This window comes from Rhinoraja longicauda, chromosome 3 (assembly GCF_053455715.1).
Source record: "Rhinoraja longicauda isolate Sanriku21f chromosome 3, sRhiLon1.1, whole genome shotgun sequence".
NCBI classification, from domain to species: Eukaryota; Metazoa; Chordata; class Chondrichthyes; order Rajiformes; family Arhynchobatidae; genus Rhinoraja; species Rhinoraja longicauda.
Genome location: NC_135955.1, coordinates 76,915,353 through 76,940,050, shown reverse-complemented (window position 1 = coordinate 76,940,050; position 24,698 = coordinate 76,915,353). Strand labels below are relative to the sequence as shown.

At 43.7% G+C, this 24,698-nt stretch overlaps 1 protein-coding gene and 1 non-coding gene across 5 annotated transcripts in view; both read right to left on the bottom strand.

Annotated features, from left to right (window-relative positions):
* Positions 1–24,698, bottom strand: part of LOC144592115 (multiple C2 and transmembrane domain-containing protein 1-like) — a 368,260-nt gene that overhangs the window by 238,096 nt on the left and 105,466 nt on the right. For all 4 annotated transcript variants that reach the window (XM_078396486.1, XM_078396489.1, XM_078396487.1 and 1 more), the window contains 3 exons: positions 20,224–20,366; positions 8,432–8,511; positions 7,003–7,114 (listed from right to left, as the gene is read on the bottom strand). In XM_078396486.1, coding sequence (XP_078252612.1) covers positions 7,003–7,114; positions 8,432–8,511; positions 20,224–20,366 — 335 coding nt within the window. The remainder of the gene's footprint in view (positions 1–7,002; positions 7,115–8,431; positions 8,512–20,223; positions 20,367–24,698) is intronic.
* Positions 14,601–14,705, bottom strand: LOC144592517 (U6 spliceosomal RNA). Its single transcript, XR_013547142.1, has one exon. It is a non-coding gene; the product is annotated as a U6 spliceosomal RNA (small nuclear RNA).

Below are 24,698 nucleotides of genomic sequence, written 5' to 3'. Positions count from 1 at the left end.
GTCTACTTTGTCCGGCAGGGGAACCGCTCCTTGCGAGGACACACGGTGGCCGAGAAAGTCGATTGTGGCCACGCCAAAGCGGCACTTGGCGAGGTTTATGGCCAACCCGTGTTCGCTGAGCCGCTGGAAAAGCTGCCGGAGGTGGGCACAGTGCTCCTGCCGCGAGCGGCTGGCTACCAATATGTCGTCAAGGTAGACAAATAGGAAATCCAGCCCGCGACACACGCCGTTCATTAACCGCTGAAATGACTGCGCGGCGTTCTTGAGGCCGAACGGCATTCGTACGAACTCGTAGAGTCCGAACGGCGTGATGATTGCCGTCTTGGGTACATCCTCCGGGTGGACCGGGATCTGGTTGTAACCTCGCACCAGATCCACCTTTGAAAATATCGTGGCCCCAGCCAAATGGGCGTTGAAGTCCTGGATGTGGGGCACGGGGTATCGGTCCTCGGCGGTAGCGACGTTCAGCCGCCGATAATCCCCGCAAGGCCTCCAGCCCCCGTTTGCCTTGGGGACCATGTGGAGTGGAGATGCCCATGGGCTGTTGGAAGGGCGGACGATCCCCAAGGACTCCATCGTGCGGAACTCCTGTCGTGCCAGGCGTAGTTTCTCAGGCGGGAGTCGGCGTGCTCGTGCGTGGAGGGGTGGGCCGGTAGTTGTGATATAATGGTACACCCCATGCTTGGGGGTCGACGACCGGAATTGCGGGGCCATAATATCCGGAAAGTCCGCCAGCACCCGAGCGAAATGGGAGTCCACGGACGACAGCGGGCGTATAATGGGGTCATTCAGCCGCAACGCGATGGGCTCCATCGTGGCGGAGTGGACCAAGCGCTGCTGCCTGACGTCCACGAGGAGAGAATGCGCCCGCAGAAAATCGGCCCCGAGCAACGGCTGGGAGACGTCGGCGATCGTAAACAGCCACGTAAAATGACTGGCACCGAAAACGATGTGGACCGTGCGGACGCCATATGTGTGAATAATGCTCCCATTTGCCGCGGTGAGGATGGGCCCCCGCTTCCCAGAACGAATGTCCAGCGGCGAAGGGGGCAGGACGCTCAGCTCCGCCCCGGTATCCACGAGGAAGCGGCTCCCGGACCGCCGATCCCAGGCGAAGGGGCGGTGAATCTGGCCGGCCACCGCAGGGACTATTGGTAGCCGGCCCGGGCGTTTTCCGGAAATGTGCACGGCTGGCGGCATTGTCGGGCTGCCGCACCCCAGCGCTGGTGGTAATAACACCAGTACCTCTTGCTGGTGCTGGCTGGAGCCTGCTGGTGTGGGACTGCAGGTGCACGACCCGCAATGGCCACCGGGGGCGATCTCGCAGGCCTCCGGGACGTAGCTGTCACTCCTTCCACAGCTCCCCCGCCCGACCGGAGAAAATCGGGCGCTTCTCGAGTGACGTTAAGCGCACTGACGTCATCACGGCGCGCCGCCCACAGCGCGTCCGCGCGCCTGCCGAGGGCCCGGGTGTCTGCAAAGGAGGCGTCGGTGAGCTGCAGGCGAATGTCGGCCGGCAGCAGGTGCAGGTACGTATATTCAAACATCAGGCACGGTCTGTGCCCGTCGAGCAGCGCGACCATCTCCTTCAGGAGGCTAGATGGGTGCCGGTCACCGAGGCCTGGCATGTGGAGGAGCCTTTCGGCCCGCTCCATTCGGGTTAGCCCGTAGGTTTGGAGCAGCAGCTCCTTAAGGGCTTCATATTTACCGTCGGCCGGTGGGTCCTGGAGGAACTCCGTTACCTCTTCGGCCGCGTCCTGGTCAAGGGCTCCCACCAGGTGGAAAAACCGGGTGTCATCCGTTGTGTTGCCCCGCAGCTGGAACTGGGCCTCCGCTTGGTAAAACCAAATGCGAGCCCGGGTGGTCCAGAAGGTCGGGAGCTTAATTCCTACCGCGTCGACAGCTGGGGCCTGGTCGGCCTGCGAGCCGGACGGGCGGTCGGAATATGCTTTTCTGTCCATCCTAATGAATGGACCGTCGAGGTCACCAATGTAGCGCGTCGATAAAGGCAAGGAGCCAGGTATTTCGGGAAGGTATATTTATTGGTTCGTGGGTCTCAGACGGGTCTAGTCTGCCGGAATGGCTTGGCGCCCAAACCTTGTCCTTATATTCCTGAGTCCAGGACCGCCTCCCGGGACTGGTCCATTCCCGTGCCGAGGGGTCGGTAGTAGTATGGCCCGACCTTTGGGAGCCGCCACAGTTTGCATTTTGGCCTCCTCCACTGCTAGAGTAAGGCCAAATGCAAACTAGGAGAACAGTACCTCATTTTCCACCTGGATAGTCTACATTCGTATAGCATGGATTTCTTTCTCCTTCTGATCTACCCATTCCTTTCACACTCCCACCTCCTTCAGAACCTCCCCTCCCCTGGGCTAATCTAACACTCAGTTTCTTTCCCGTCCCCTAAATACCCCATCTGCCCATAAACCACACACCAAGTCACCTATCCCCTCCCTCCACTGCTCCCATCTTATTTACCATCCCTCCCTTATTTGGCTCCACTCTTCTTTTCTTATAAGATGTTATAATCTGCACTGTATTGCATGGGTAAGCAAGTCTGGATTGTGCTGGTGTATACACTGCAACTTGTCAGCAGTTCTCCACATTAAGAGGCAACCGTGGCTGACAAGGGAAGCTAGGGACAGTATAAAACTAAAAGGAAAGGTGTATAACAGAGCAAAGAGTAGTGGGAAGCCAGAGGATTGGGAAACTTTCAAAGGACATCAGAAAGTAACAAAAAGAGCAAGGTGAAGTACGGAAGTAAGCTCGCCAAGAACATAAAGAAGGATAGTAAAAGCTTCTTTCGGTATGTTGAGAGAAATGGTTAGAAAAGACAAATGTGGGTCCCTTGAAGGCAGAAACAGGTGAAATTATTATGCGAACAAGGAAATGGCAGACGAGTTGAACAGGTACTTTGGTTCCGTCTTCACTCAGGAAGACACAAAAAGTCTCCCAGATGTACAAGAGGACAGAGGATCTAGGGAGACAGTAACTGAAAGAAATTTGCATTAGGCAAGAAATAGTATTGGGTAGATTGATAGGACATAAATCGGCAGGGCCTGATGGTCTGCATCCCAGGGTACTCAAGGAGGTGGCTCAAGAAATCGTGGACGCATTGGTGATCATTTTTCCAGTGTTCTATAGATTCAGGATCAGTTCTTGTGGATTGGAGGATAGCTAATGTTATCCCACCTTTCAAGAAAGGAGCGAGAGAGAAAACTGGGAATTATAGACCAGTTAGCCTGACATCGGTGGTGGGGAAGATGCTGAAGTCAATTATTAAAGAAGTAATGGATAGCAGTAAAAGGATAAGTCCAAGTCAGCAAGGATTTATGAAAGGGAAATCATGCTTGACTAATCTTCTGGAATTTTTTGAGGATGTGACAAGTAAAATGGATGAAGGAGAGCCAGTGGATGTAGAGTATCTAGACTTTCAGAAAGCCTTTGATAAGGTCCCACACAGATTAGTGGGCAAAATTAGAGCACATGGTATTGGGGGTAGGGTGTTGACATGGATAGAAAATTGGTTGGCAGACAGGAAACAAACGGGTCCCCGTCAGAATGGCAGGCAGTGGCGAGTGGAGTGCCGCAAGGCTCGGTGCTGGAGCCGTAACTATTTACAATATATTTTATTGATTTAGATGATGGAATTAAAAGTAACAATAGCAAATTTACAGATGACCCAAAGGTGGGGGGCAGTGTGAGCTGCGAAGAGAATGCTAGGAGGTTGCAGGGTGACTTGGACAGGTTGAGTGAGTGGGCAGATGCATGGCAGATGCAATATATAATGTAAATAAATGTGAGGTTATCCACTTTGGCGGCAAGAACAAGGAGGCAGATTATTATCTCAATGGTGTCAGATTAGAAAAAAGGGAAGTGCAACGAGACCTGGGTGTCCTTGTACACCAGTCACTGAACGTAAACATGCAGGTAGAGCAGGCAATGAAGAAAGCAAATGGCATGTTGGCCTTCATAACAAGAGGATTTGAGTATAGGAGTAAAGAGGTCATTTTGCAGTTGTACAGGGCCCTGGTGAGACCACATCTGGAGTATTGTGTGCAGTTTTGATCTCCTAATTTTAGGAAGGACATCCTTGCTATTGAGGCAGTGCAGTGTAGGTTAATGAGGTTAATCCCCGGGATGGCAGGACTGTCATATGAGGGAAGATTGCAAAGACTGGGCTTTGTATTCACTGGAAGGATGAGAGGGGATCTTATAGAAACCTATATAATTATAAAAGGACTGGACAAGGTAGATGCAGGAAAAATGTTCCCAATGTTGTGGGAGTCCAGAACCAGGGGGCACAATCTAAGAATAAAGGGGAGGCCATTTAAAATGAGATGAAAAAAAACATTTTCACCCAGAGAGTTGTGAATTTGTAGAATTCTCTGTAACAGAAGGCAGTGGAGGCCAATTCACTGGATGAATTTAAAAGAGATTTGGATAGAGCTCTTGGGGCTAGCGGAATCAAGGGGTATGGGGAGAAGGCAGGCACGGGTTACTGATTGTGAATGATCAGCCATGATCACAATGAAAGGCGGTGCTGGCTCGAAGGGCTGATTGGCCTCCTCCTGCACCTATTTTCTATGTTATCCAGCACATTTGTGATCCATTTCAAATGGCATAATTTGTCTGATACTGGATTATTTCTTGCTTCTTTCCTTCATTGGTCAGGGTAGCGACTATGAGTTAGCAAGTTATGATGCAATTTCATCGGACTTTGTTTCGGCTGCATTAGGAGTATTGCGTGCAGTTCTGGTCACCCCAATACAGGAAGGATGTGGAGGCATTGGAAAGGATGCAGAAGTGGTTTACTAGAATGATGACTGGATGAGGGGGTATAAGGTAAAAGGATGTTTGGACAGACTTGGTGTTTTCTCTGGAATGCTGAAGGTTGAGGAGAGACATGATAAAAGTATATACAAGAGGTATAAATAGAGTAGACAGTCAGAACCTTTTTCCCCAGGACAGAAACATCAAATAGTAGAGGGCATAGTTTAAGGTGAGAGGTGAAAATGTTAAAGGAGATGTGCGGGGCGTTTATTTTTCCACAAAGGGTATGTTCCTGGAACATGCTACCCAGGGTGTTGGGGGAGACAGATATGATGGAGCATTTAAGAGACTTTTTGATAGGCACATGAAAATGCAGGAAATGGAGGAATATAGCTTATTCCTCTCTGAACTGGGCATCCTCCTTGGCCAGAGTGAGGTCACACACAAACTGGAGGAAAAACACATCATATTCCATGAGGGCACCTTACAACATGATAGTATGAACATTGAATTCTCCACTAAGTAATGAAACCACACCCCACCCCCCCCCCCCCCCCCCCCCACTACATCCCCCCCCCCTCTCTTCCTTGTGTCCCACCAGGCAGGTAAGAGTTAGCATCATTTTTGGCATAGACATTGTAGGTCAAAGGGCCTGTCCTGTGCAAGTACTGTTCTACGTTTTATATACAGTTCAACGCATCAATATTTGGAGGCTCATTAACACTGATCACTTAAAAGTACAGGAGTGATTGATTAAATCATTCTCTAAGTTTCCTGCTAGCCTCTGTCTCTCTGGCACTGCCACTTTACAGGATGCATCACAAAGGGATTTCCCCATAATGGGACACTGGAGCAGCCCAGGAGAAATTCATACAATTGTATCTCTTTAGCTCAAAAGAGACTGAAACAGTAGCTAAAAGCACAAAGCCCAAGCAACAATACAAATAATGTAAGACTTTCACCATACACTTAGGTTCAGTCCACCAAGGTGTCACACCTCCTGGATCTTCCAGTTGCTAACCCTTTTAACTTCCCTTCCAATTCCAAACTGGCCTCTCTGAACTGAGCCTCCTCAATGGCCAGAGTGAGGTCACACACAAACTGGAGGAAAAACACCTCATATTCCATGAGGGCACCTTATAACATGATAGTATGAACATTGAATTCTCCACTTTTAAGTAATGAAACGACAAAAAACCCGCCCTACATTCCCCCCCCCCCCCCTCTCTTCCCTGTGTCCCACCAGGAAGCATATCCATTTCTCCCTTTCCCATTCCCTTCTTGCCCCCTTTCACCTATATTCCTTCCGCTAGCTTCACATTTCATGTTTCTTCTCTCCTGCTCTTTTGTCTTTTCACCTCTTGCCTTAGTCTAGCCTTCTGGTGGGGCACGGGGTGGGGTTGGGGGGGGGTGGTTGGGGGGGGGGGGGAGGGTTTGGGGGGAGAAAAGGAGGGTGGTTTGTGGTCAAGTCTCCTGTGGCAACTAGGTCAGGTCACCTATCCATGCTCTCCAGGGATGCTGCCTGACCCACTGAGTTGCTCCAACACTTAGTGTCCTCTTGCTTATTAACCAGCATCTGCAGCTCATGTCATAGGAGCAGAATTAGGGCATTAGACCCATTGAGGCTAATCTGCCATTCAATCATGGCTAATCTAGCTTTCCTTCTCAACCCCATTCCCCTGCCTTCTCCCTATAACCCCCAACACCCTTTTCTTTCACACAGTCTGATGAAGGACCCTGACCCTGAAACATCACTATCCATGTTCTCCAGAGATGCTGCCTCACTCATTGAGGTACTCTAGCACTTTTGTGGGGTTTTTCTATCTCTATAAAACTTCTTATCTGTAAGCAAGTATTAGTTGCTTTGTGGGTCCATATAAACAATGACAAGATCTTGACTTTTACTTTGTAATCCTTGGGGGTCACCCTTTATAAATTGATTTTAAAGCGAGAGAAGCAAAATCCTAAACACTATATGATACATGACCTTCAAGCATAATGAGCAATGATTTTAAAGTGTGCGGGCACAACCCTTAGTAATTCGTGCACTAAACAGCTGCACATCCTATGCCACTGCCACGGCACATCCTATATTCAACTGTAGTTATCTGCACCAAAATATGCAACCAGACCCTGTACATTTCATGAAACACTTGCATATGCTATCAAAAGTAACATAAAATTACTTTGGCATATCTTAAATTTTGAAGAATATAATTACAAACTTACAGGATCTTTTGGATCACCTTCTCTGCTCAACAAAGTAACTGTCATTAACAGACTCCCTAGAGTCTGAACAGGGCAGCTTGGGTCCTCCAGATTTAATGTTACTTCAGTAGATCTGTGGGAGGGATATGCAAACAGTTAAGATACATGTAAACAAGACTTATTTGTCCATATGGAATCTTATTTAAAGAATAATTATACTGTCAAATAAGACTGGGACAGTCCTCTCTTAATTGCATTCATGAAATATCTATAAAGACTGATACTTCCTTATAAATTTAAGGCATTAATGAGTGATGATCCTTGACATTTTGCACATTGCAATTTACAATCTGCTGGTGACATTAGAGAAATGCTCTTAATAGAAAGGGCTGCTCATATTAGGAGATAATTTATTATATATTTTAAATTATTTGCCAAGCAGCAATCATTGCAGAGGGAGCAGCTTGTCCCAGGTGCAATATCCATCCATTTTCTCAGTGGCTGCAGTTTAAGTGAAGTGGAGAAAACACTGCAGTAAACTTACCAAAGATACAACACTTTCCTTCTAACAAGAGAACGAAGAACAAGAGCAGTACCGTCATGACATGTTAGCCCGCTCAGAGTTTCCCTACAGGTCACCTTGACTCAGCAATATATCATTCTTCCTTCATCAACACCAATAAACAACTCAAAATATTTTCACACCTTAACATCTGTACAAGGTGCCAAATTACTAGACTGTTTTGCCATCTTATAAAAAGCAGACTTGGTCTACTCCCCATTTATGAATCATACATTTTGGTGCTGGGTAGAAAATATTTGCTCAAAGCATTCCTCTGGATATGGAAGAGTACTCGTTTAGGCACTCTAATCAGTTGGATTGCAGCATGCAAATAACAGTTTGTTCATAGAACCATTGCTGAAATTCAGTAAAGGAGTTACACAATTTCAGATTGTTTACGTATTAGACGGTGCATCAACCAGGATTGTTTTAGTGTTGTTTAGTTTAGTTCAGAGATACAACGCAGAAACAGGCCTTCGGCCTACCCGGTCCGCCTGACCAGCGATCCCCGCATATCAACACTATCCTACATCCACGAGGACATTTTTTACATTTACCAAGCCAATTAACCTACATACCTGTACGTCTTTGGAGTGTGGGAGGAAACCGAAGATCTCGGAGAAAACCCATGCAGGTCATGGGGAGAATGTACAAACTCCGTACAGACAGAACCCGTGGTCGGGATCGAACCCGGATCTCCGGCGCTGCAAGCGCTGTAAGGCAGCAACTCTACCACTGTGTGACTGACGATTCAGCTTCACAATTTCTAAAAATTATTGCCTCTGAGAATGATTCCCCATATTCATCCAACCGTGTTATAGTTTATTCCCCCATACTGAATGCTGATTGCCTACTATAAAAGCATAAATTGGCTTTAATGTCAGTTACCTCTTTAATTCCAAGTTGGTTAGTTCCAGATAGGCTGAACCCATAAAGTCATCGTGTAACCCGAAGTCATGATCAAACACCTAGATGAAAGAAACTAAAATTAAAAGCAGTAATAAACAATAGCTATCAAAAAATGTAAACATTAGGGTTGGAACATCAACTTACTTAAGCCAACTTATTTTTTGTTGTCATTCGAACAATATCAGCAGGTTCATGAAATTTTAAATGCATGTTGATTTCCATGATTTATTGTGCTGTCTTTGAAAACCAGATCACAAAACTGGTCATTTCTACCAATGGGTATGAGAGAAGGTCTCGCTCAAGTTGACTGGAGCAGGTTATTTGAGGGAAAGGAACATCAGCCAAGTGGGATGTTTTTAAAAGTGTACGAAGAAAGCTCAGTATGTGTACGTCCCCGTTAGAGTGAAGGGCAAAGCAGAAAACATAAGGAAGCTTGGCTGATGAGGGAAATTAAGACATTAGTCAAAAACAAGAAGGATGCATGGGACAGGTATAATAGGTAGCTGGGATCAAGTGCATCCCTGGAGAAGTTTCGGGAACTGAGTAAACTAAAAAAGGAAATCAGAAGTGCAAAAAGGGGCCAGGAGATTGTTCTGGCAGGTAGCATTAAGGACAATCCTAAAAGATTTTATAAATACATAAGGGGGAAAAGGGTAACTAGAGAGAGAGTGGGACCTCTCAGGAATCAAGACGGTCATCTCTGTGTGGAACACAGGAGATGGGCAAGGTACTAAATGAGAATTTCTCCTCTGTATTTACTGAGGAGAAAGACAGCAGGACGGAGGAAATTGGAGCAGTCACCGGAAGTGGCTTGAGACCAGTCAGTGTTACCGTCGAAGAAGTACTGAAGGTACTATCGTGTTTGAAGGTAGACAAATCTCCAGGGCCTGATCTGATATATCCAAGGACATTGCAGGGAAACTAGAGAGGAAATTGCGGAAGCCCTGGTTGAAATTTACGAGTCGTCCTTAAATACAGGAGAAGTGCCAAAAGACTGGAGGGTGGCAAATGTTGTGCCTCTTTTCAAGAAGGGCTACAGGGAAATACTGGGAACTATAGGCCAGTGAACTTAACATCTGTAGTTGGTAAGCTACTGGAGAGTATTCTGAGGGATCAGTTATACAGGCATTTGGATGGGCAAGGGCAGATTAGGGATAGTCAGCATGGTTTTGTATGTGGGAGGACGTGTCTCACAAATCTGATTGATGTTTTTGAAGACGTGACCAAAAAGGTTGATGAGGGCAGAGTTGTAGATGTCGTGTACATGGAATTCAGTAAGGCATTCGACAAGGTTCCGCATGGTAGGCTGCTCTGGAAGGTTAGATCGCATGGGATCAAAGGAGAGATAGCTGAACGGATAGAAAGGGTGATGGTGGAAGGTTGCTTCTTGGACTGGAGGCCTGTCACTAGTGGTGTGCCTCAGGGTTTGGTGTTGGGACCGTTACTGTTTGTCATCTACATCAATGATTTGGATGAGAACATACAGACCAAGATTAGCAAGTTTGCTGATGATACAAAAGTTAGTGGTTTTGCAAATAGTGAAGATGGTTGTGAAAGATTGCAGCAGGAACTGGATCGATTGGCCAGATGGGCAGAGGAATGGTTGATGGAATTTAATACAGAAAAGTGTGAGGTGTTGCATTTTGGGAAGTCGAACAAGGGCAGGACCTACACAGTAAATGGTAGGCCTCTGGGTAGTGTTGTAGAGCAGAAGGATCCAGGAGTACAGGTGCATGGTTCCTTGAAGGTCGAGTCGTAAGTAGATAAAAGGCATTTGGCACATTGGACTTCATCAGTCAGTATTGAGTATAGAAGTTGGGAGGTCATGTTGCAGTTACATAAGACGCTGGTGAGATCACATTTAGAATATTGTGTTCAGTCCTGGGCACCATGTTGCAGGAAAGATATTATCAAACCTGAAAGGGTTCAGAAAAGATTTACAAGGATGTTGCCAGGACTAGAGGATGTGAGCTATAGGGAGAGGTTGAGTAGGCTGGGTCTCTATTCCATGGAGCGCAGGAGGATGATGGGAGATCTTATAGAGGTATATAAAATCATGAGAGGAATAGATCAGGTAGATGCACAGAGTCTTTTGCCCAGGGTAGGGGAATCGAGGACCAGAGGACATAGGTTTAAGGGGAAAAGATTTAACAGGAATCCGAGTGGTAACTTTTTCATACAAAGGGTGGTGGGTGTATGAAACAAGCTGCCAGAGGAGGTAGTTGAGGCTGGGATTATCCCATTGTTTAAGAACCAGTTGGACAGGTACATGGATAGGATAGGTTTGGAGGGATATGGAACAAGAGCAGGCAAGTGGTACTAGTGTAGCTGGGATATTGTTAGCTGGTGTGGGCAAGTTGGGCCAAAGGGCCTGTTTCCACACTGTATCACTCTATGACTCCCATGACTCTAATTTGGTTTCTTGTTGTACTTTGAGAAAGATCCAAAATCCAAGTAAAAATTCAAATCTTTTGAATTTTTAAAATTCACTAAAAACATTTACTCCCACATATCCAGATAATTGAAAATTAATTTGCATATTTTAAATGTTTATTTTCAGTAACAGTGAATTGCTTTGAAATTTATTTATTTTCATCTATATTCATCAGATTTTATTAGTTAATATTCTTAAATTCATCTTGAAGTGAAATTTGAAAGTCAAATTATTTAAAACACTTCCAGGTTAGGGGGACTCGCTATAATTTTACACTCAGCAATTAATAAATGAGCAAAAAACAAACTGCTGGAGAAATTCAGCAAGTCAGGCGGCATCAATGGATTGAATTGGATAGTCAATATTTTGGGTAGAGACCCTTCATCTGGACTGAACGTGGAACAGTACAGCAAAAGAATAAGACGTTCAGCCTACAATGTCTATGCCAAATATCATGTCAAGACCAACTCTAATCTGCATTGCACATAATCCATATCCACTCATTTCCTGTATATCCATGTGCCTATACAAAAGTCTCTTAAATGCCACTATAGTATCAGCCTCAACCACCACCCCAGGCAGCGCATTCTAGGCACTCACCACCCTGTGTAAAAGAAAAAAATTGCACTGCACATCTCCTTTAAACTATCACCTTAAAGCTATACCCTCTGGAATGTGATTTTTTTTCCATCCTGGAGAAAAGATGAAGCCCATTTGCCCACATTAAGGGTGAAAAGATAAAACTGATTAAGGGTCTTGACCAGAAATGTCAACAGTCTATTTCCCTCCACAGTTGCTGCTTGACCCACAGAGTTCCTACAGCAGTTTGCTTTCTGCTCTAGTTTCCAACATCTGCAGACTATTGGGCCGCCAATTAATAAACAAATTAGGTTATTAAAATTGATATAGTTTTGGGAGGAACTTGAGCCAGAATCAATTATTATACTCAATGAGGAAAACCCATCTCAAAATAAATAGACAACCCTAGAAATTCAATGCTTAGCACTGTTATTTATTTCAGTGTTATATACATGAAAATCATTTTATCCCCAGAGTGGACATGATTACTATCATTTACAGGTTGAATCACATATTTCTGGAAATCTTTACCAGACACTTTCAAATTCAAATTCGATGTGCACTGATGACATATATTCAGATATCACTTGATAATGTCATTTGCCACAAAATCTTGGCATATTAAAACTTGAACTCAACTTCACATCATATATCCTGTCCAGCACAAAGACTGACGACATCCATCCTAACATTGACAGATTGCGACCCTGTATCAGCTTACTCTGATTGTGGAAATTTGCACCCATAATCATCTACCTTTAGAATCAAATATTCCTTTGCTCTCATGGCCAGCCTTCCATCTTTCACACTTTCTGCTCATCCAAAACTCCTTTATTTGAATCCTAAATTGGACCATCTCACTTCCTACTGTTACTCACCCTTCACCTCATCGCACTCCACTCTGTGATCTTTAATTTTTTTGTCTGGGCTTGCTTGTATAACATTTTACAATACTCTGAAGAGAATTCAGCCATCTCTGCCCACTTCCTTAAATCCATGTCAGAGAGAGCTGGATAGAGCTTTGAGAGAGCTGGATAGAGCTCTGAGACAGCTGGATAGAGCTCTTAATGATAGCGGAGTCAGGGAGTATGGGGAGAAGGCAGGAACGGGGTACTGATTGAGAATGATCAGCCATGATCACATTGAATGGCGGTGCTGGCTCGAAGGGCCGAATGGCCTCCTCCTGCACCTATTGTCTATTGTCTATCTTGCCCATAAACTTTCACATGCACAATCTAAATCTCTCTACCTAAGACAAATGGGTTAGTACTTGCCTGAATTTTATTTGATCTACATTTTAAATACTGGCTCACATTAACGTACCTATAATCAATTAGAACTTTCAGTGTTTTTTTTGCTAATTATGGGCAATGTTTACTTCACAAAGTCCTTCCAACCATGAGGGGTTGTTGTGGCAGTGTCTCAAGTTAATTACATTTTTACAGTTGAGGAGTTATATTGCACAAGGAGCGAGCCTTTCTATGGTTCTCAAACATAGATTAATTAAAATTAAAAGTAAAATCTTTAACTAGCATAAGCATGGCACACAGAGATGGCCATGGTTATGCTAGTTAAAGATTTAATTGCAATCAATCTATGTTTGAGAACCATAGAAAGGCACACAGAGTTGGCCTACAGGCTCTTAACATACAAAACCATGGGGTTATGAACCAAGAGGACTGATACTCACCAGTTGAGCTGAGGGTATAACTGATTTGGAATTATCGGGCTCTGTTGCATCTAACAGTCAGGGATTTAAATTAATGTGAATTCTACTGCTTGTGACACTTGAATAACCTGATTAGAGATTGGTCAGATCCCTGTCTACCCTTGTGCCTTCAGCCAATGCAGACTTTCTTTCACTGCCAACGTAAAAGATTCACTTAGCTGGAAATTAATAGTTTGAAGATCAATACGTTTAATACATTTCATTATTTCTGCAAGATAATAATATGGTTTGTGTTCAAGCCCTATGCTTAAGAAGTTAATTCGTTAGGCAATAGTGTCAACATTAGGGTGAAGATAGACACAAAATGCTGGAGTAACTCAGCGGGACAGGCAACATCTCTGGTCGAGACTCTTCTTCAGACTGAAGATGCTGCCTGTTCTGCTGAGTTGCTCCAGCATTTATGTCTATCTTCGGTTTAAACCAGCATTAGCAGTTCCTTCCTACATAAAATTAGGGCTATGGTTTGAGAAATCTTGTGGTGGAGAGAGGAAAGAAACTTGCAGAGAGACAGAAACCGAGAGATATATTTCCAAGTATTTTTCCAAAGGGATTTATTTAGATTAGATCAACTTCAAAAATTAAGATCAATGGATGAGATCACACGGAGTGCTGTGTGTAGTTTGAAGCACACGGCTATAGGGTGGCTATCTGACAGGAACATGCATGCCCTGAACTTTTGTCATCACACTTTTAAAAGCATCCCACTTTCCAGACATTCCTTTCCCTGCAAATAACCTACTCCAATCAACTTGAGCAAGTTCCTGTCTAATACTAAAGTTGGTCTTGCCCCAATTCAGAATCTTAACTTGTGGGCCTGCCATGTTCTTATCGATACTATTTTAAACCAAATACAACAATGGTCACTGGTCCTAAAAGGTTGGCCCATGACACTTCAGTCACTGCTCTTTCCGATTTCCTAAGAGTAGATCAAGCTTTGCCCTCTCCCTTGTAGCGCCCTCTACATACTGCCTGAGGAGACTTTCCAGAACACATTTGTCAAATTCCTCCCTGTCTAAGCCCTTGACACTATAACAGTTCCAGTTTATATTAGAAAAGTTAAAGTTCCCTACGATAACAAACTAATCACTCTTTCAACTGTTTGCAAACTCCTGGCATATTTATGCAAATATTTATATTTAAGGTACACTCTCAACAAGGTGATTATCCCCTTTATATTTCTCAGCTCCACCCATATTGCCTCACTGGTTGAACCATCAGTAATGTCAAATCGGACTATTGTCGTGATATTCTCCTTAATCAATAAAGCAACTGCCCCTTCTCTTTTATCCCCCCTCCCCCCACCTCCCAACCTCTATATTTCCTGTAGCACCTGTACTCTGGAACAAACATTAAGCTGCAATCTGGTAAAGAAGATTGTAAAATTAAGCAACCAGTGTTTAAAATTGCAAAATATGGAACGCTTCACGAATTTGCGTGTCATCCTTGCGCAGGGGCCATGCTAATCTTCTCTGTATCGTTCCAATTTTAGTATATGGTCCCTCTCTCAGACAGGTTTCCAAAACTGTTACAAAGACCCAGTCGCACATGTATTTCCATGCCCCGTGTTCATCCTCCCTACCCACTCAGGCCTCTCACATTAAAATAAATGCAATTCAATCCAACAGTCATGCCTCACTCCCTGCCTATTCCATCCACTATATTTGGCTTTATTTCTCTCAGGTAATTGCTCGGAAACAACCCGTTTTTTTTCCATTGAATACTCCTCCCACCAGCCCTAAGTCTGAAGAAGGGTCTCGACCCGAAATGTCACCCATTCCTTCTCTCCAGAGATGCTGCCTGTCCCTCTGAGTTACTCCAGCTTTTTGTGTCTATCTTCGGTTTAAATCAGCATCTGCTGTTCCTTCTTACACACCCCTTCCTCAATCCTGATCACAAGGATGATTTCACACGTGATAAAGTAGAGTTCATTTTTGTTGGTCTGATAACAGAATCAAGGGATATGGGAAGAAACCAGGAACGCGGTACTGATTTTGGATGATCAGCCATGATCATATTGAATGGCGGTGCTGGCTCAAAGGGCCGAATGGCCTAATCGTGCGCCCATTTTCTATGCTCCTATAGAAATTGAATTTTGCTTTGATTCCTTTATTACCCCTGCTCAGTTGACATTACAGCAATTTATACCATTCAATCTTTGGAAAATATGTAGAAACAAGAGACTGTAGAAGATGGCTTACACAAAAGGACACAAAGTGCAGGGGTAGCACAGCAGATCAGACAGCATCTCTGAAGAACATGGATAGGTCATGTTTTGGGTCTGGACTGATTGTGGGAGGAGGGAGGGGGGAGAAGAAAGCTGGGAGAGAGGAGAGGCAGAACAAAGTATGACAGGTTACAGGTGGACACAGGTGAGGGCTTGGTTTTACTAGGCAGATAGATGGAACAAAGGCCAGAGATTGAAGCATGTGTTAATTTCAATCTTGCCTGGTGTCTATAATCTTGAATAATGTACTACAGTTTTGTACCATTCTGCTGTTTTGCATTTGTCAGTGTATTTATTGTTGCTTTTATCATTATTGTTACTGTTTACCCCTGACCCTCATGTCAACAAGGAACTTCATTGCACTCCGGTGTAAATAATGATAAACTATTCTGAATATGTGATCAACCAGGGTGATGATTCTACTGTTGCTGAACACCAGAGATCTGATCATGGCTGTAGATTTGATTGTAGATGATCAGCCATGGTCACAATGAATGGCGGTGCTGGCTCGAAGGGCCAAATGGCCTCCTCCTGCACCCATTTTCTATGTTTCTATGTTTCTATGAACGGAGTATTACCTTACAGCTCCCAATAATGGGAAAGTGAATTTCATAAAGATTGCTAGAATTTTGGATAACTTTCTAGAAGGACATCATGATCTGCAAAATCTGTGCTTGCATCAGAAATAAAATGTAATAATCATGCAAGTCAGCAGGTGGAGCTCAAATCCCATGAATATTCTCATTGAGTCAAAAAGCTGCTGGAGGAACTCAACAGTCAGAGTTGTAAATCTGTGGAATTCTCTGCCTCAGAAGGCAGTGGAGGCCAATTCTCTGAATGCATTCAAGAGAGAGCTAGATAGAGCTCTTAAGGAAAGCGGAGTCAGGGGGTATGGGGAGAAGGCAGGAACGGATTACTGATTGAGAATGATCAGCCATGATCACATTGCATGGTGGTGCTGGCTCGAAGGGCCGAATGGCCTACTCCTGCACCTATTGTCTATTGTCTATTAACAGGTCAGGCAGCATCCGTGGAGGGAAATGACGAATTACATTTTGGAACCCTTCTTCAGACTCTCCCCTTTCTAAATCTTCTTTGTTGCTTACTGGAGATGATAATCATATTCATTCAAAATTTGAAAACTTGTTCATGAGCCATAAAATAAATCAATTTATTCTTGCTTTATACAAGGACCTGAAAATCCAATCATGTAAAAATAAAAGCAAATTGTGTTTTTTAAAATATTTTCAAAATGCTGCTACAACCAAGCAGACCCTAGTCTGAAGAAGGGTCTTGACCCGAAACGTCACCCATTCCTTCTCTCCAGAGATGCTGCCTGTCCCGCTGAGTTAGTCCATAGTGAAGGACAGTAACCTGGTATTTTTACCGTTTTAATTAATTTCAAGCCTAGATTTTTTCTCCCATCTTTCATTGCACTTGTCCAACATCTTGAATTTCAACAGTGGTTCTGGAAAAACTACTCCCATGGTGTTGTTGGATAGGGTGTTACAATATTTAGACTTTGCAACAGGGAAGAAAGTGATATATTTCTAAGTCAAGGTGATGCACAACACACTGGGGCACTGCATGTGGTGATATTCTCATGCACCTGCTACCCTTGTCTTATTTTATAGGCCTGACAGCTGTTGTTGGAGCATCCAAGGTAAGTAATTGCAGTGTAGACTACTCAACATTACTTTGAACTGCTTCCAATGAATGCCCAATAATGCACAATTTTCTGACTTTTAGCCGAATGTGCTACCAACTAAACACAAGGGAAATCATAGAAATCCTGATATGTGCAGTTTTGGTCCCCCAATTTGAGGAAGGACATTCTTATTATTGAGGGAGTGCAGCGTAGGTTCACCAGGTTAATTCCCGGGATGGTGGGACTGACATAAGATGAAAGGATGGATCGACTGGGCTTAAATCCACTGGAATTTAGAAGGATGAGAGGGGATAGACAATAGGCAATAGGTGCAGGAGTAGGCCATTCGGCACTTCGAGCCAGCACCACCATTCAATGTGATCACGGCTGATCATTTTCAATCAGTACCCCGTTCCTGCCTTCTCCCCATACCCCCTGACTCTGCTATCCTTAAGAGCTCTATCTAGCTCTCCCTTGAATGCATTCAGAGAATTGGCCTTCACTGCCATTTTCCTCACAGCTCACACTACCACCCAGCTTTGTATCATCTGCAAATTTGCTAATGGTACTTTTAAACCCTTCATCCAAGTCATTAATGTATATTGTAAATAGCTGCGGTCCCAGCCCCGAGCCTTGCGGTACCCCACTAGTCACTGCCTGCCATTCTGAAAGGGACCCATTTATCCCCACTCTTTGCTTCCGGTCTATCAACCAATTTTCCATCCATGTCAGTGCCCTACCCCCAATACCATGTGCTCTCATCTTGCCCACTAATCTCCTATGTGGGACCTTGTCGAAGGCTTTCTAAAAGTCGAGGTACACCACATCCACCGGCTCTCCCCTGTCAATTTTCCTAGTTACATCCTCAAAAAATTCCAGAAGATTAGTCAAGCATAATTTCCCCTTCATAAATCCATGCTGACTCGGAACGATCCTGTTACCGCTATCCAAATGCTCCGCAATTTCGTCTTTTATAATCGACTCCAGCATCTTCCCCACCACTGATGTCAGACTAACTGGTCTATTATTTCCCGTTTTCTCTCTCCCTCCTTTCTTAAAAAGTGGGATAACATTAGCTACCCTCCAATCCACAGGAATTGATCCAGAATCTATAGAACATTGGAAAATGATCACCAATGTGTCCACAATTTCTAGAGCCACCTCCTTAAGTACCCTGGGATGCAGACCATCAGGATCGAAGGGCCGAATGGCCTACTCCTGCACTTATTTTCTATGTTTTTATGATGCACGTATCTGGTGTGTGAGCCTCCAGTGGCAATTACTGAATAGCCTATACCAGTTAACATAGCCAATAGACAATAGACAATAGACAATAGGTGCAGGAGTAGGCCATTCAGCCCTTCGAGCCAGCACCGCCATTCAATGCGATCATGGCTGATCACTCTCAATCAGTACCCCGTTCCTGCCTTCTCCCCATACCCCCTCACTCCGCTATCCTTAAGAGCTCTATCCAGCTCTCTCTTGAAAGCATCCAACGAACTGGCCTCCACTGCCTTCTGAGGCAGAGAATTCCACACCTTCACCACCCTCTGACTGAAAAAGTTCTTCCTCATCTCCGTTCTAAATGGTCTACCCCTTATTCTTAAACTGTGGCCCCTTGTTCTGGACTCCCCCAACATTGGGAACATGTTATCTGCCTCTAATGTGTCCAATCCCCTAATTATCTTATATGTTTCAATAAGATCCCCCCTCATCCTTCTAAATTCCAGTGTATACAAGCCCAATCGCTCCAGCCTTTCAACATACGACAGTCCCGCCATTCCGGGAATTAACCTAGTGAACCTACGCTGCACGCCCTCCATAGCAAGAACATTTCATCCTTCTCAAAGTTTTAGGCTTGGAATGGGCGCAGAGGAGGTTTACCAGAATGATGCCTGGATTAGATGGTGTCAGCTACAGGGAGAGGTTGAACAAACTTGGATTGTTTTCTCTGAAATGCCGGAGGTTGTGGAGACCTGAGAGAAGTATATAAAATTATGAGAGGCATAGATAGGATAGACAGTTAGAACTTATTTCCCAGGATAGAAATGTCAAATGCAAGAGGGCATCGTGTTAAGGCGAGGGGCAAAGTTTAAAGCAGATGCGTGGGGCAATTTGTTTCTCACACGGAGGGTGGTCAGTGCCTAGAACTTGCTGCTGGGGGCGGTGGTGGATGCAGATACGAGAGTGGCATTTACCAGACTTCGGATAAGCACATGCATATTCAGGGAATGGAGGAATATGGATTATGTGCATGCAGATAAAGGTCGGCCTTGGCACCATTTTCACCACGGACATTATGCGTCCGAGGACCTGTTCCTGTGCTGTACTGTTTCATGTTGTGTGTTTATTTAGCCCAATTTAAGAAAGGAGAATGTGCACAAGGGAACCAACTCCAAATATTTACACACTGTATGATGGTATGATTTCTTAGAACATGCAATACAATTAGTCTGAGTGTTTTCAGTCAATAAATGCCCAATTGTGTACTTGAGGAACCTACACTTAAATGTGGTTCTGGGAGCACCATTTTAATATACGTAACAGGGGATGCACAAACTGAGTTTTAATCAGGAATAATAGTCTGTGTCTGAGAAGGGTCCCAACCCGAAATGTCACCTGTCCATTCTTTCTCCAGATGCTGCCTTACCACTGAGTTCCTCTAGCACTGAGTTTTGCTACAGTCAGAATTTTGCTCTGACTGTAGCAACTGCAGTCTCTTCTGTCTCAAGAAAACAATTTCTGTGTCAATATTTCACATAGTAAATAAATAACATTGCACTGTTACAGACTTAGTATACAATTGGGCTTCAAGATCATAGAGATTCATTCTCATTTTTTGTTTGTTTCCTTTTAGAAACCGTAACAATGATATGGGAAAATATATAAATGGCCAGAAAAAGCATATTCAACATAAAAAACGTGAATGGAGAATAAGATGGAACATGTTGCCAATCCTGCCATTGATTTGCTTTTGTCTTATTTCCATTACCACTCATACTGAATTTCTCTTTATTTTGCGAGTGATGTTAAGAGAACCAATAATCAAGCATGCTGTTAACAAAACTGCAGGCTTGCTTTGTTTGTTTGCATTATTATCCATTTAACATTTGCAACCTGTAACCACAGACCATACACAGTGGAGAGTATTATCTACCTTAATGTACAGAGGTTCTGTAATATTTCCCATCAGAATAGAAATGTCTTCATTCCAAACTGGATTGAGGCTCTTATGGATTATTCTACTTCTGAAGATTTCTCTCCCCGCTATTTTAAACTTCACATATGGATCACTTGTTCCTGAAACAGTGAAGAGAATTCAATGTAGAGACATATTTGATTATTTGAAAATTATGTTTCAATTAAAGATGGAAATTAATACAGAGATATGTGAGGTGTTGCATTTTGGGAGTACGAACAAGGGCAGGACCTCCACAGTAAATGGTAGGCCTCTCTGGGTAGCGTTGTAGAGCAGAGGGATCAAGGAAGACAGGTGCATGGTTCCTTGAAGGTCGAGTCACAAGTAGATAAGGTGGTCAAAAAGGCTTTTGGCATTTTGGCCTTCATTAGTCAAAGTATTGAGTATTGAAGTTGGGAGGTCATGTTGCAGTTGTATAAGATGTTGGTGAGATCGCATTTAGAATAGTGTGTTCGGTTCTGGGCGCCATGTTATAGGAAAGATATTGTCAAGCTTGAAAGGGTTCAGAAAAGATTTACGAGGATGTTGCCAGGACTAGAGGGCATGAGCTATAGGGAGAGGTTGAGAAGGCTGGGTCTCTATTCCATGGAGCGCAGGAGGATGAGGGGGGATCTTATAAAGGTGTACAAAATCATGAGAGGAATAGATTGGGTAGATGCACAGTCTCTTGCCCAGAGTAGGGGAATCGAGGACCAGAGGACATAGGTTCAAGGTGAATGGGAAAAGATTAAATAGGAATCCGAGGGGTATCTTTTTCACACAAAGGGTGATGGGTGTATGGAACAAGATGCCAGAGGTATTTGAGGCTGGGACGATCCCATTGTTTAAGAAACAGTTAGACAGGTACAAAGATAGGACAGGTTTGGAGGGATTTGGACCAAGTGCAGGCAAGTGGGACTAGTGTAGCTAGGATTTTTTTGGCCGGTGTGGGCAAGTTGGGCTGAAGGGCCTGTTTCCACACTGTGTCACTCTATGACTATGACTCTATAACTCTAAAGTTGTTTGAATATTTTAAAATTACTTCAAATAATCAATAGTTGTTATTATAACATATCAGAAGTTATTGTTCAGAAATATCAGTGGTTGTTAATTACCACAATCCTTATCATTTGATTTCTTTCGGCTGTCAGAGAAGATTTTTATAACAAATTTGTACAGCAAAATTAATTTTGTATATGTTAATCACTTGTTTAACATCTTTACAAATAGTTTTTCAGATCTTTTCCAAAAATAATTGTTTTGCGGGGATCTTTTCAAGGACCGATGGCAAAACCATTTAAATGTTTGTCACCAATGGACAGAATCCGCAAAGCAAACATTTCACTCGCTGGTTTCAATGATATTTCAAATTGTTCCAAAAACATGGCCACGTTTCATAGACAATAATAAATGGGTTAATTCGACCATTGGTTTAAATAATGGGGAATTTAAAATAGTTTTGTTGCATTGATATATTTCAATTATTCGCTATGATCAATAATTTAGAACTATTTAATGTGATAGTGAGTACCCCACAACATTCACAGTACCTACCTGCAGCTAATGATGTGGTGTCAGGAGTTTGCAAATCTTCAGAATATCTTAATGAAATAAATACAGCTTTGGCAGGGTGTTATTTGTAGAAATAGTGAAGTGAATAAAGTATGAGGATCAATTTTCAATAAAATGTAATTGGAATCTCAGACCAGAAATATCAATATTCACTGGATGAATCAAGTTCTTGTCTCGACTTTAATTTCTGGAAATTTATCCATTTAGGTTTATTGTTGAATTTAGGAATATGTATCGAGGTACAGCAAAAAGCTTTGTTTTATCCAACCAGATCAGATAGTACGATACATAAATCCAATCAAGTCGAACTCAGGTATAATAAATAGTGCAAAGGAGAAAATACAAAGTGCAGAAAATGTTTATCAGCATTGTAGTGCACAAGTTCCATCGACAAAGTCCATTCCCTGCAATGGGGTCGAAGTGAGTTGGACAGTACTCTAACTCGTGGAAATATTATTTAGGAGGCTTGAAAGTGGTGTCACAGGTAGATAAGGTGGTCAAAAATGATTTTGGCCTTCATCATCCAGAGTATTGAGTACAGAAGTTGGGAGGTCATGTTGTAGTTATACAAGATCAGGTAACGCCCAATCTCTTGCCCAGAGTAGGGGAATAGAGATCCAGGGAGCATAGGTTTAAAGTGAGGGGGAAAAGATTTAATAGGAACAGAGGAGTATTTTGTTTTTTACACAAAGGGTGGTGGGTGTATGGAACGAGCGGTCGGAGAAGGTAGTTGAGACAGGCACTATCGCAATGTTTAATAAACATTTAGACAGATACATGAATAGGATAGCTTTAGAGAGATATGGATCAAGTGCAGGCAGGTGGAACTATTGTAGATGGGACATGTTGGTCGGTGTGGACAAGTTGAGCCGAAGTACCTGTTTCCACTTTGTATGACTTTATAACACTAGGACTCTAAGCCAGATAACAGAGGGGGAAAAGCTATTCCTGGGTCTGGTAGTGCACACTTTCAAACTTCTGTATCCACTACCTGACAGGAGCAGAGAAAAGGAGGAATGACCATGATGTGACAAGTCTTTAATTATATTGGCTGCTTTTCCTAGGCAGCGTGAATTGTAGATAGAGTCAATGGTGGGTAGTAGGTCTGTATGCTGGACCGGGCTACATCCACAACTATTTGCAATGTTTGGGGCAAAACTATTCCCAAATCAAGCTGTGATGCAACCCAACAGAGAGATTTCTATGACGCATCTGTAGAAGTTTGTAAGAGTCATTGGAAATGTGCTAAGTTTCTCCAGTCTCTAATAGAGACTCTAGATAGGGTGGTAAAAAGGCATAGATGCCATCGGTTACCCCTTGGTTTCTATTAAATCTGTCCCTCCTCACTTTAAATGGTAGACAGAACATTTTTCCCAGAGTGGAAATGAAGTTTAGTTTATTGTCACGTGTACAGAGGTACAGTGAAGTTCTGTCTATCCTATCTACGCCTCTCATAATTTTATATACTCCTTTCAAGTCTCCCCTCAACCTCTGATATTCCAGAGAAAACAATCCAAGTCTATCCAACCTCTCCCTATACCTGAAGCTCTCTAATCCAGGCAGCATTCTAATAAATGTCCTCTGCATTTGTACCAAAGCTTCCACATCCTTCCAGTAATGGGGTTACCAGAACTGCACACAGTTTTCCAAATGTGGCTTAACCAAAGTGCATCATGACTTCCTGACACTTATGTTCAATGTCCCTAGCAATGAACACAAGCATACCTCTGCCCTTTTACCCACAATATCTACTTGTGCTGCCACCTTTAGTGAGCTATGAAGTTGGACTCCAAGACCTCTCCGGTCATCAATGCTGGCACATGTCTTGTCCTTAACTGTATACTCTCCTTCTATTCAACCTCCCAAAGTACTACACCTCGTGGTTCCTGGGTTAAACTCTATCTGCCATTTCTCCACCCATTTCTGCAGCTGATCTACATTCTTCTATATTTTCACACTGTATTCCTCACTCTTTGCAACTCCTCCAATTTTGGTGTTGTCAGCAAATTTACTCACCGACCCAATCTACATTTAGATTGGAGGGGGAGGGATGGGGTGGAGGGTGGGGGAGGGACAGGGTGGAGGAGGAGAGAGGGAGGAGAGGGGATGGGGGAGGGGGGGGAGGAGAGGGTGCTATACCAATGCAAGAGCGCAACCCTGGGGGGAGAGGGGGGGGGGAAGAGGGGGGGATGGAGGGGTGGGAGAGAGGGCAGGGGGGAGTGGGGAAGAGAGGGTGCTGCACCAATGCAGGAGTGGTTTGGGGCCGACGGGTCCACTTGGTCTATTCTTAATATATATGTGAATGAATGCTGCAAAAACTTACTAATGTAACACCAGTAACTTCAAATTGGCTCGTTCCACTTAAAAAGAGCTATTAAATTTGGACAGTAATGCAAAATGCATGGTATTTTAAACCGCATTCTCTGCAACTAATGAGTAAATACAATAAGGACAGTGCATGAAGTAGTAAATGTACTGTAACTCTCCCATTCAAAAGAAGGAAATAAAAGAAAGGGAACCACAGGCTTGTAAGATTGATATCATTTTTCAGGAATTTGCTGCAATCCATAATTGACAAGAACAAGTTACTGAGAGTAATATGACGCAGACCTTTCATTGATGCCCAGGTTGCTAGTGATATGCCTTTGGAATGCATTAATGTCAAGAGCAAAATCAAGGGATGCAAGGTTTGTGGGGGAAAGTGGAGCTGAGATACAGCCATGATCTTATTGATTTACAAAGCAGACTAGGGGATGAATGGTCTTCAGCTTCTTAGGCTCATATATCCCAACCACTGTTTTTCCTGGAAAGCCAGTGTAGATCAGTGCATGTTCCTTTAACATAGTGACCTCACCACTACTAACCACTCCCCATGGTCTCTT